Source organism: Merops nubicus, unplaced genomic scaffold (genome assembly GCF_000691845.1).
Source record: "Merops nubicus isolate BGI_N331 unplaced genomic scaffold, ASM69184v1 scaffold35584, whole genome shotgun sequence".
In the NCBI taxonomy this organism is placed as follows: Eukaryota; Metazoa; Chordata; class Aves; order Coraciiformes; family Meropidae; genus Merops; species Merops nubicus.
This window is the reverse complement of record NW_008605551.1, coordinates 20,055-33,584: the sequence shown is the minus strand read 5'-3', so window position 1 is coordinate 33,584 and position 13,530 is coordinate 20,055. Positions and strand designations below refer to the sequence as shown.

The window sequence follows — 13,530 nt, the reverse complement described above, 5'->3', positions numbered from 1 at the left end:
CAGGAGAAACCGTAATATTAGAATAACATCTCTTCTACTAATCTAATCCCTTTTCATTTTTTTCATTCATATTTTGTCCCCTTGCAACAAGAATATGCATAAAATAAGTAACTGTTTTGTCAACAGGGACCATAATGATTAAAATACAAACAGTAAATATGACTTCAGGTCTGGAATCGGATTATAAGATTAAAATGAATGAAAAAACTGCTCTGTAGTAGGATTGTGAAGTTCCAAACAATATCATCCGCTAATAATTTTGACAGGAAAATGTGGGAAATAAAGAAATAAGGCAAAGAAAGCAATAAGTCAAGGTTGTTAGTGATGCTTGAATTTCTTGATTTTCTTTTCATTTATCAGGAGGTCCCAGCTAGAAAGCTGCAATGTCATCGAGGGTCTGTTCTTTTAATTTTACTACATCTGTTGTGCTGTGTTGTTTTGTACTTGCATCATAAGAACTAAAGACAGCTGGCCTTAGGTTAATGCAGTGCAAGAGAGGGAGGAACAGCAGATACAGAGGCTACAGGGCACCCAGCACCTCACAAGCACCCACTGGCAAAGGGGACAGCAGTGCCTGTGCATTGCTGCCCTTCTGAGCTTGTGGTGTGGACAGAGGGCATTGCTAAATGTTTTGAATCAAAGGTGTATTGGGGAAATCTGCCCTGGTTGGTCTGAGCCCATCGACAAGGGCATGGTACAACTCACTAGCACAGGAGTGATAGTTTTTCAAGGGTGCTTTAAGTGGTCCTAGGGCCACCCCAGTCCCTTACACGCCGTTGGGCTCGCTCTCTCAGCCCTGGGCAGCCTCATAGCCCAGCAATGTGCCAGTGCTTACTCTGTCCAACTCACATCCCTGCTTTTGCAGTTAAGTCCTCGAGAGATGACATCCTCAGGTTTTGTGCTGGGGAGGTCTCCTCGGGCTGCATTCAGGACAGAAAGGATTTGTGTGCTGCTTCAGCCCTGCCCTCTTTGCAGGGATCTGCAGGATGGTAAAAATGCAAATTACCGTTGTTTCAAGTATTCTTCAGGCCAGCTGTGTGAAGTAGATTTTTCCACTAGAAGGTGTATCTTATGGATTGTGGAGAAGTACCATGAGAAATGCCACCTCTTAAAGGCCTGAATTCTGAATGTTTCTTTTCTTTATGTATATCAGTGTGATGAAGCTATGTTTTTGTTTCTGGTGATGAAGTTAAGATAAATGAAGGTCTGGGGTGCTTAGTCTGATGCATCTGTAGCAGGTTGCCTTTTCAAAAGTAAATGCATTTGTCACTTTCTAAAAGTCAAGCCTGCCTGAGAAGAGCTCTCCAAAATTGGCAGCGCTTAAACCTACCAGTCTTTTTTTTTTTTTAATCTCATGCAAAATGTTAGTTACATCTTTTCAGACACCTAGAGGAATTCAGCTATGAATAAGCTAAAAATATTTTTTAAGGCATTCTTTTTATTGGGAAGACTAACAGGTTGTACTGTGTCAATGCCTTGGGTACTGTCCATCTGGGTCCAAGAACTGTTAGGGCAGCTTGAGCTATGTACATAGAAACTGCAGGAATGAAACATCCTATTGTGTAGGTTAAGGTTGTAGCTTCTGTTGCTCCTTGAGACATGGCACCTCCTGTTGTGAGAGGCAAGGCTGACTAGGTGTGGCATGGCATCCTTATCATGCTTCCAGAGCCAAGCTGCTGCCTCCAGAAATTACTGCACAGCCCCCAGTTGAGTTTCCTGACTATGTCCAGAGCAGCCTGAAGAACTCTGCACTGCTCTCCACTGTGGGATACTGCCCACAAACTCATAGGAGGTCAGCAGAAGAGGAAAAAAATCCTCTTCTGACCAGAGGAGTTTTACACTATACATTTGATGTCTTTCCTTGGGGTAAGAAGCAGGTTTTGTGCTTGTCACTCTTGAGGTCTTCTTGGACCTACCTGTAACCTAAAGCAAAAGGAACAGAAACAAAGTCCCTTTAACTGGGGGTGGATCACATCAAGTGTCCCATGCCCAGCGTCAGGCAAGTGCAACAAATATAAAAGGGAGAAATAACAAGGCTTGGAAGCCTTGTTGGAGAGGAGCAGGACATAGGTGTAGTGCAAAGTCCTCCAAATATATAGAGGCAATGCCCACTGGCAGCTTGAAATAGGCTTCCAGAGAAGGACTGGAACTTACTTGTAGCATACGGGGTGGAATTTGTACTTTCTTCCCCGTTTTCCTGTCTTAATCCCTCTGAAAGAAGACGGCAGTAAGCAGTGACTATCATCACAATGCATTTCTGATTAACAGCAAGGGCACAAGGGCGCTCTCAAAATAGAAGCAAAGTCGGGATTGTTTTAAATCACAGTGTTGCAGAAGTGTTAAAGCAGAAGCCATCATTTTAATGTGTTCAGGAATAAAGTGCATGCTACTGTAAACGGTTGTGTACATTCATCTAGATGCTGCTGCCTGGCATAACCTTTTGCATTAGGTTTCTGTGATTCATCTCTTTTTTTTTTTTCTGTTGCAGAGAGTCGAATGATTCTGGATGCCTTTGCCCAGCAATGCAGCCGGGTTCTAAGTCTCTTAAATTGCGGTGGAAAACTACTGGACAACAACCACTCTCAGTCCATGATTTCGTGCATAAAGCAGGAAAACTCAAATTACAGTGAAAGACAAGAGCAATGTCAGCTTGGGAAAATGGTCCATAGTCAGACATCAGACATTTTAGACATAGAGATGCAGTATATGCAAAAGAAGCAACAAACCTCAGCCTTTCTGAGAGTTTTTACTGATTCCCTTCAGAACTATTTGCTTTCTGGGAGCTTCCCTTCTCAGAACACCTCATCAGTAAATGATTTCAGCCATTTGGCAGATGTGGATCCACTTTCAACCTCTCCAGTACACACTTTAGGTGGATGGACATCTCCAGCAACGTCTGAATCTCATGGTCACCCATCATCTTCTACACTTCCAGAGGAGGAAGAGGAGGAAGAGGAAGAAGGTTACTGCCCTCGGTGTCAAGAGCTAGAGCAAGAGGTAATTTCATTGCAACAAGAAAATGAGGAACTTCGTAGAAAATTGGAGAGCATTCCAGGTAAATTATCCCCTGCCATATAATATTGTCAGTCAGTTATAAGAATAGTTTGGGTAATACTGTGATTTAAGTTCTAGCGATTTTTTTAAGGTTGGGATCATAATAACCAGACACTGGAATTTGTCTCCAGCCAAAATTTCTGTAGCTGTGCCCACTGGAAAATAACCTGCTGGTACTTGTCTGTATGATTCTTGAGTCCTAGTCTTGTGAGCTGTGATCAGGACGGGATGTACTTGTAATCCCAAATTCCAAACATCAGGTGGTATGTCACAGTAATTTCAAATATTTGTTTTCATAACTAATTATCTTTCTTGTTCTTTTAGTGACATTGCAGCTTATAAACCTAATTCCCTTTTGGTGCTCCTTTTTTGATTATTTAAACTACTCAAAGTTACATCCATACTGTTAACTGAAATAGATTTGGCTTTTACCTTGAACAGAATCTTAAATTGCTGTTAGCTCAGTGAGAAGCATAAATACATCTCCCATTTATCTTCAAAAAATACCTGAAAAAACGAAAGCTTGACAACAGCTTCTCCAGTTCAGCAATAGCTAGCAGGCACTGGAGAGAAGAAAGCAGACAGAAAAACCCCATCTAATAGAAAACCTTCGAGAAAAACTCTGTGAAACACTTCTCTTGTCCCTTTAAACTTAGGACTTCTCACTGTGGAAACACTGTGATAAAGGGAATCACGTGGACTTCAACTCCTTGGGCCCTGGCTTCAGATGTTTAAGACCAAAAATTATGATTAGGCTCTATAATCTGACCTACAGCTTTCATTCAGTCACCTATATTGAACCCAGTAATCTTTCTGACTCTGAAGCATAACTTAGATTTGACTCAAGTAATATTTCAGAAGGCCTGCAGTCCTGAGTTGGGAGACTGGTGAGCAGTGGCTTTATGTGTTACCCTGACATTTGACCCCTGTGGTTAATTACATTGCTGAAAACATGTGCTGAATTCCCTCCCAGACTATCTGGAATGAGCTTCTAGCTGTTGACTTTTATGCTTTGCTCCAGTAAGTGAAGTGCTGTATAGGACTGGGTGCTTTTTTCAGATGAAGGTATTACAGATTGAAAACTGACTTAATTTCCATCTTAGATAAAGTAAGTAAACAGAGCTGTTTAACTCCACAAATGAGTTGAATCCTTCTTCACAGTTTTCTCTGTCATTTCTTCAAAATTTAGGTGCTGGAAATACGTGCAATATGTTCCTATCTGCCTGAGTGAAGGTGAATAGTCTCTTTGTTCCCACCCACGGTTGCCTTGGTCATTTGGCCGTCGGTCATGCCACCGAGCTTCTCATTCTGAACACGTTTTTTCCTAGATGTACATACCCTGTATTTGGTTGTGTTCATTTACTAAGTGGTCCAGATTGCTTTGGCTGCCTTCTTTTCCCACTCTTTGCTGGTTCGCCAATGTAGCATCCAGAATTTTTTTTATTGTTGTTAAATTAACTTTGCAGTTCTGGTTGGAAGTGTTGAGTGATATTGAGGTTTCTGTCAGTCCCTGTTGATCCCTGCTAGAAATATATCTATTCACAATGATTCCCCCAGTGGCAAATACTTGAGATGTCGGTAGCAGGTTTTTAATCCACCTATGCTATAGTCTGGTGGTGTGTGGTGTTGCTTTTGCCATCAGATAAGTCATGGTAGTAAGCTAAATGCCCTTCAAGAGCCTAGGTGTATTACGTCTGTTCAACCCAGCTTTTTCAAGCAAACCTATAATCTCATCAAAGAGTGACAATCAGGTTAGTCTGACAAGATTCACTTTCCATAAGGCCATTTTGACTGGCATTAATTATATTCATATCCTTTAGTTCTTTTTCAGTTGAATCCCACTGTGATTGCCTAGATTACGCTAGGATTAGTTCTGGGCTAAGCAGCCAGTATTTACCTGTGTCATCACAGTTACCCTTTAAAAGAGAGATAACTTAGATAAACATAGCAATTTTTCACCCTCCAGGAGTAATGAAGCACCTTGTTAACAGCATATTAAAGGAAACAGACAAACTAATATAAATATGCAAGGATATATGTCTTCACCAGCCAACATAAAATATACAGCTGGGTGATGTATACAGGTAAGTCTAAAGTGACCCAGGTGTTTGGGGACGCATTAAGGGCCACAGAAGGTTCCCTCAGATTTTGCTGAGTGATAGGAAAGACGTCTGAGCTCCCCAGGCAGTCCCACAGCCACCACTGAGCCAGGTTAATCAAAAATCAACTTAAAGCGATGTGTAATTATTTTTGTCTCCAGTGCTCATTTTGCTCCAGTGAGCTTCTGCTGCCAAAGCAGCCGGGAGAGATTTTTCTGTGACTTGAAATGCCCAACTCTGTATGTAAATGGGCACAGGGCTTGTTCTCTTAGTACCCTTATTTTTCCCATCAAGACATTTCATGCTTTGGAGGGAGCCAGCAAGTCCTCTGCAGAGGGTTTCATTGTTGTTTGCCACCACCTATCACGTCAGAGTCATCTCAGAGCACCAACTTTCTTCCTTGCTCATTCATGTATCTTACGCTGGGCATCCAACAGGCCAGTCAAGGGAATCAGTGCAGGGTAAAAGAGACTGTGGAGGCAGCTAGATGGGCGGGGGGGCTGCCATACTGTCCAGTGAAGCTGGTGAAAGAGCAGATTTTGGGACATGTTTTCCCTGTCATCCTTGAGGGAGGTGAGCCGGAGCTGCTGGGTGAGGCTGGCAGGGGCCTCCGTAGGGCAGTTGGAGGTGTGCACTGTGCCCTCCCCATGGGCACGGAGGCTCCCACAAGCCACCATGTCAACGGAAGATAAAAGTACCAACCCCTCCTTCCCGCTCTATAGCTGTCTTTCATTCATTTTATCCTTTCCCTGAAATACTTGGCTTTTTTTTTTTTTTTTTTTTACTTTCCATATGCAAAAACCCTTTTAAAATCCATGAGAGTTTGTGATCTAAAAATAGTTGCTGCTGTACTACTCTGCCTCTAGCTCTGCAAAGCACCATTTGCATGGCTTACAAAGAGACTACCAGGAAGAAGAGTGTTTTCTCAGCAGCTGTAAAGGCAATGACTTTTTTTAACAAATACTGCAGGAGTCATATCCTCCTGTACTTTTTGGACACAGAAAATAAGATTTTTCAGTTCTGCCCTGTTGCTGTAGAAGCCCTCCAGTCCTATAGGATCTTTTTGCCCATGTGCTAGCCGCACTCTGGCAGATCACTGCTGGAGAAGAACAACTGGGTGAAATTGAGAAGAATGGGTGAAATATTGCATGATTTCATTGTTGGCTTTTTTGCTTTTTTGTCAGAAAATACCTGTTTGATTTGACCGAAACAAAACCTAAAATTTTGTAAAATCTTAATTGTTTCAGATATAGAATAAATGAAGAAAAATGAATATTTTGGTGCTTTGGTTTTGGAGCAATGCAACTTCTTGCAACTTGTGCAGTTTTCCCCAATATTTTTCTTGAGACAAAAATATTAACCAAACATTTTCAATTTTCAGTTCAACTGAAAAGAGGAGAAATATTTTTATTCAGTGTGTTATTTTGTCTTGTTTTGAAAAATAATTAAAGATTAGATAATTCCTGGAACAAGTTTAGCAAACTGATTATTGGCTTCTTAAGGTTTTGAGACTGTCAAGAGTAGAGCAAAGTAATCCATCTATAGGAAGAGAAAAGTGACTCCTAATCTCTTTCCTCTGTATAAAAATTACTGAGGCTGCGATATGTTCCCAGTAGTGAAATTAAAGACTTATTTGTGAAACTGCATGTAAGACCTGGATTTAGACTGTCTAATATATAAGGATACTGAGCAGTTCCCCTTCATCAATATTGGCAGCATGATTTTGTCACAGTCTTTGGCCTGAAAGGGAGAAAATATTTCTAGGTGGTTAAAGCAAAGGCCTGTAGTTGTGAGTGAGGGTTTGCCTCCTGGTGCTCCCAGTTTTGCTGCATGGTTTTGGGCAAACCAGCCTGAAAGTAGTGAAAAGGTACGGAACACTGTGTGATAAATACAGTAATTATTCTTACCTTGCTAGTCCAGCAGCAAAAAATACTCCAGCAAACAGCAGAAGGATAGGGGTGGAAAATTCTCTCAAAAGTAGAAAGGTGATCTCCTATAGAGGTGGTGTTCATGGTGGCTGGAAGTAGCCAAAGCAAAATGGGAGTTGCAGGTAGAGTTAGTACCAATGTAATTGAAAGAGACAAGTTTTCCAGGAGGTTTTGTGTGCCCAAGGCTTGACTCTTTTTCCTGTCTATATCAGATGATCTAATAAAAGATACTTTTACAAATCCTGTCTCTTTTATACTTTCAGAGCATCATATTTCCAAAGAGCCTACCATGGCAGCAGAGTAGCTAAAGCAGCCATCAAGGGTTGTGATGAACATTTTGCACGTCCTTTGGCTTTTTTGTGTCCTTTTTCTTGATGTTCACATATAACCACTTCTTTGGTTTCCCTTGATGTTCTGGATGTTTTGGTCTGATCTCTGGCCTTGTTCTGCTTCAAAGCATGAAGTTACTTCAGGAAGAGAGAGACTCAAGCGCAGTCGCCCAGTGTTTGGTACAAGAACTCCTTTGAATTTGCAGCACAGCTTTGGTTGCAGCTTGGGGGTGCCAGCTTATTTTGCTAAACCAGCCAGAGTACAAAAACTTACTGATTCGTGTAACTGCAGCAGACAAGGGCTTTATTAATCTGTTTTCTCTATGCTTCTGGGTAAAAACCCGTGGGTATAAATGTGTGGAGGGGTACACAGGGGAGGTCCCTGCCCTGAAGACTTCAGTAGCTGAAAGGGAGGACAAGAAGACATACCTTCTATAAAGAGAAAGAGAGTGAAGGAACACAGACAAAAACAAAAGCCACAGGAGTGTTTGGCAGCATCACTTAAATAAGAGAAGCACAGCTGCCTTGTTTTCTCTTTTCTTCTGTTGTTTAGGCAGAGGTGTACATTCCAGGGGCATACAGAAGGGGCACAGTCTTTCTTCTTTCTGGAATGAATATTCTTGCAAAAGAATATTAAAAGTAATACACAGTCTTTTCAGATGCAGATTAGCAGAAGCAAAATGGTTTTCCACTCCACCTGGAAAACACAACTGAGAGGGATTTTAAAGGTAATGGGATATTTGCTGTCATTTTTTCTCCCTTCCTTGCTTTTGGCAGGCCTGTAGGTCAGTTTAGCTGATCTTTAACACCTTTCTGTGTGTACTGTCACTGGTTCTGATTTCTACAAATGGCTGCTGGTTTTATTTCACCATCCAGGTACAAATGTCCAAATTTGTAGGGTCTTGAGTGTCAAGATCAGTTCCTCTTTACTAACCTGCATCTCTCCTTGCCCCTTGCTCTTTTTCCAGCTCATTGCACTCCAACAACTTGTCTTCACAGCCCGTCCATGCAGCTTTCGCTCACTTTCAGGTGACTATTGAAATAAATGAGCGCATGAGCTAAAATAATCCAAGCCATGTTATACTGCACACTTTTCCAAATCTTGGGCAGAGAAGGCATCTCCGTTACTGTTATAAGAAATTCACACTGCCATGTGGTTTGTCAGCAGATTCCCTATCATTTGTTACATCTTTTGACAGCCGAGCATCAATTTAGAAATGCCCTGCAATGAACTCAGAGTGAAGCATTGCTCAAGGTCAAGCGAAGGAGGACACATTGCAGTGCTGAGCCAGCCAGAGCTGACAGCTGCTGGTCTGAGCACGCTGGGTGTAGATGGACACTCTTCCCAATTCTCCACCTCGCTGGTGAGGTCTTGAGCGCTAAGGGATTTATCTTTTGCTGTGCAAAACACCAGGAGGAATAGTAACCAGTGTTAAGTAAAGAGCACAAAATTTAGTTACTGAACAGAATAACCAGATTTCTCACTGTCTGCTTATGGGGCTGAGGCCACCACAGGGAGACATGCAGCTGAGCCAGGGCTGTCTGATGCCATGGGAGAGGTTGGAGATACACCTTATTGACGCTGGATATAGGCCTCGTTTACAGCAAGCCCAAATATCTCTTCATAGCACTGTGCTTTGGCAATATAAACAGCCCTGGAGTGCGTTACACTAGAGGCTGCATTTTGGGGAGGATAAACGAAAGCCCTCATCTTGAAAGATACCGGTACAAGTGATTGTGGCCCAATAACATTTATAATGAGCAAACACCCAGTCCGAACCAATAATAGAGATGTTCTTGGCACTTCACAGAAAGTTGGAAACAATTATTAGAACCAAAGGTTAAAAAAAAAATAAAAAAGAAGAAAAAGAGTGGGTGATAATTGGGAAATGTTAAAAACATGCTATTGAAGGCCCCAAAACACTATCTAGGAGGACATTTCATGCAGATTACAGAAACAGATAGCTTAGAAGGAAAGCAAAAGAAGAATTAGAAACGTAACAAATGGAGTAGAGGGGAAGTTGATGGTGATAAGTAAAAAGCAGAGGTTAGGATTAGTGGAAAATTAATAACTAAACCTGGAGCACTCTGTCAAGGAGGCATTCTTTCCCTGGCAAATTAAAGGAAAGAACATGTCATCCTAATAACAACATCCGACCATTATCAGATGGAAATAGTAGGTTTTGTCAATAATACTCACTGTTTCTGTTCTGGTACTTGTGAAGTATATGCCATCACACCAAGATGATGATAAGCAGCTAGAAATATTTTCCATTTCCCCCATAACTCTAGGTATTGGCAACATTCAACAGCAGCTTCAGGTGGGACTATAACCTCAGCTGTCTGCCGCAGCTGCCTCCCAGCATCAGGGCCACAAGAGCTTGCTGGTCAGTGACAGAATTGCCAGCCTTTTTAGAAATTATAAAGGGATGTTGATTCCAGCCAGGCTGTAAGACAGTGGTTCGAGGACAGGGTCAGGAGACCCTCTTTCAGTGACTGGCATTGCCAGGAGGGCTGCAGTGCAGGCTGCTTGGAACAGTAACTGCTTGGCCATGTGAAGTGAAGAATCATGCTTCCATGATTCTGGAATCTAAACCCCCAGCCCTGAATGAGGGTTGGCATATGTATGATGTCCACAACCAGGCAGGGAAGACCCTCCTGACTGGTTTTCACCCAGGGCCTGGCCAACCTTGGGTGGGAACCAATTAGGAAATCACTACCAGGTGCCTCCCCCTTAACTTTAGGTGTCCCAGCATAAAGGCTGACTCTGCTTGCAGCAAATGGGTGAAGATTAGCTATGTAGTGAGTATACTATGTAGGGTTTCCAGTTGCTGGAAGGGCTCCCTGACCAGCCATTGTGGGCAGAGCTCCCAGTGATGGTGGGACACCAGCACAACTGGGAGCAGAGGGAGGACTACATCTGTAATAATGGCACTGTTTTTTTGGCCATGGCCATGTGTTCAGAATTGGACTGTTCATCTGGTTTCGAAGTCGGTTGGCTCCTGTCTTGTCTTCATTCTACACTGTGAGTTCATGTATCAGTGTCTTTGTTCCTCTGGTGGTCAGCCGCCTCATGTCCTCCACGTATAATTTAGAATTGGAGGGAAAGATCTGGCCTGTATGCTGCTTACTGATCATAGTATCCTCCTTTTTGGGGTATGCAGTTGGCAGAAGAGGCATGCCAGCTTTTCATCCCTAAGTGCACATCAACTTATTACCAGAAGCATTAGGCAGCTGCTGCCAAAGTGTGGTGTTTTCAAAATTGTGAGATTTGAACAACTCACTTCAGGAGCTAAAACAAAATGAGAGTGGACAAAGAGGACTCTGACTGTGATTTTCTTTATATTTTGGAATATTTAGGATGCTCTGGAAGACTGAAAGACACAAATACCATATGATTTTTTTTCTTGGAAAGGATACGTGAGATGTGCTGGATGATTGTAGGTTTGTTGGCCTGATACTGAGCCCAGACAAACTAATTACACAGCTGATGCTGGCTTCAATTAATAGAGTACTAAAAGAGAATAATGAAGTTAGTACCAGGCAACATCTTGCCAAATTACGATTTTGATGAGGTGAAGAGTTTGGTTCATAAGCATATTGAAGATATTCAGGGTGTTGCATAACATTATTGTACAAAAAGTGATTTAAAAAATGCTAATCTGTTTGTATTCAGGAAATTGCCACGATGCGGTTGAATCTCTGGAGGGATTCTTTGTGAAACTGTTCACAGACCTTTTAATACTTTCATCAGTGAAAGAAAGCATGCGGTCATTGCTCACAGCTTGCAAGTGGTGCAGGGGCAGAAGTGAGTGAGGAAGATGAGAAGTGACAGACATGGCTGAACATGGTGCTGCATTGCTTTGTATTGGGGCACAGAGAACACCGCTCTGCTGGGTTGCACCCCCTGGAAAATGGGCACTTAGGCTTTCGGAGGATACTTCTGTTTTTTTGGCTAAGTAGTGGTGGCTAGCATGGCCAAAAGGGCTAGCGTGGTCTTTGGCTGTACAGGCCCAGAAGTAGGTGTAGGAACCTCTCTTTTAGCATGAGCCCAGTATCTTGGGAAGATCGGTGTAGACAATAGCAAAGAGAAGACAGAGGAATGACTTCACCACTAACTATAAGTATGTAACAGATGGCAGGCATTTTCATTTATTTTCCAAAACTTTATAAAATCCAGTCAAAGGAAAACAAAATGCAGTCTGGAAATACGGTGTATGTTTCTGCGGGTGAAATAGCACATGCTCTAACTATGAGCCAAGGGTAGAAACTGTATTGCTGGGACGTGACAGCTTGAGTTGTCCTGTATTTTACTCGCTGATGCTGTCTGGTGCAAAGAGGATTTAGTCTGGGGAGTTGCTGTGCTGTATGGCAGGTCAGACTGTGAGATCACACCCTGGCTTTTGTCATGGGCACAGTCGGTGGCCACCATGCTGTTCGACTGTTTATTAGAAATTAGGATACTCTGCAGAGAAAGCTGTGGCAAACTATGCCAAAGCAGCACTTGTTACAGCCTACAGATGCCTAGAATAACAATGGAGTCTTCTAACTTGGGTCAATAAACAGTGAAGACCTGCCACCTCTTACACGTGTCCTGCTTAGTCACTGCTTAGCATCTGAGCAAAACCAGCCTCCCCCAGCACGCTAAGTCCCCTGTAGCACCTTCTCCTTGCCCTTTATCTTCTACAGAGACCTTGCTATTCTTTCATTCACGGCAGACAAGGTTGTTTTGCCACTTCCAGTGTCTTTTCGGAGACACTGTCACCTTCAGAAAGTAAAGGTCATGGAAACTCCTTCCTAATGGGCAGGAAAATTACTGCCTCCCTACAGGCTTTCTACAAAATCATAACAAGCAAATGTTATTTTGACATTAGCGTCTTTCCTATTGGTTATGGTAGGCACAGATCCCTGTTGGTGTTGTCAGTGATAGTGGGTATGTGCATAAGCCTGCAGAGAATCCTTTCTCAGGGTTATGATCTTATTAACTCTCCAGAGACCACATCAAAGTCAAACAAATAGAAAATAAATAAGCTAGTAGGTTTAAATTCTTTTTTTCATCCTCATAGTTGGGAGCCACTGGCTCTTACAAAGTTATGTTTGCTAGAGGGTTTGGAGGAAACGGTTCCTCTTGCCTCTTGGCAAAGAGAATATTTGCAGAGCCATAAGAGGGACACGGGAGCAAAACTGAAGCTTTGACTCCTGGCCTTGTGCTGTCCTCTTTGTGGCTTCCTTCAGGCTTCGGTTAATGCAGCAGCCCAAGAAGCCTGGCTTTGCAAGTAGCATCTGGTGTTTGAAAGGCTGAGGTTAGTGTACCAGCAACTAACTGTGATGTACAATGGCTTACAGGTCAAAAGCGCTCGGAGTCATCCAGTCACTGAAAGGATAACGACATCATACAATTTTGTGTTTAAAATGTTACTGCTTTTATGAAGATAGAAGTATTTATAAGCTTCAGCCACCTTTTAGGACCTTCATATTTCTCACCAGTAATGAGAAAGCATTTTATCAGCAGAATACAGTTAAAGTAGAACTGTACTTCATCTGCTGGGATCACAACAGGTTAGTTTCCTGTTGTCTTCTTGTTTGTGTCCCATCCCTTCGGAAAAACATAGGTAAAAACATCTTTGGATAGCCTGCAGTGAAATTACTTACTGTGTGTAAAATACCATCCTGCTGTGAGATCATCTCCTAAAAATTAGAAAATTTGATCCGTTATATTCCATTCCCTTTCAGGCCCCACATTGTTCCACATAATTACAGGTATGAAGTATGGCTGAGAGCCATCAGGTCATCTCCAAGGACTTTTGCTAGTAGAGACAACCAGAAAAGAAGGTGCAAACTTCTAGAGTGTTTTGAGCACAGCTTCATGGGGACCAAAGAAGTCCAGAGCTTCCATACTGATGATGCTTTGGCAACTGTGTTCTCTGTGAGCTCGCTAAACAAAAAGTGGCAGGGCAGGAAGAGGATACTTCAGAAGTATCTCTCGTTCCCCAAGTATCAGTGAACTCTCCTCCAAGTCCAAGTGATGGGCATCTTTCTGGCAGTAAGTACAGCCACGCATCATAGCCTCTTCCATCCTTACTGTCACCTCACAGGAGATGGGATCTCACGGGAGATACT

General features: G+C 42.5%; 1 protein-coding gene across 1 annotated transcript in view; it reads left to right on the top strand.

Annotated features, from left to right (window-relative positions):
* Positions 1 to 2,488: 2,488 nt before the first annotated feature.
* The window catches only part of BEND4 (BEN domain containing 4), a gene marked incomplete at its 5' end in the record, with an annotated part of 20,972 nt that continues 9,930 nt past the window's right edge, over positions 2,489 to 13,530 (top strand). The window contains one exon of the mRNA XM_008939370.1: positions 2,489 to 3,055. Coding sequence (XP_008937618.1) covers positions 2,489 to 3,055 — 567 coding nt within the window. The remainder of the gene's footprint in view (positions 3,056 to 13,530) is intronic.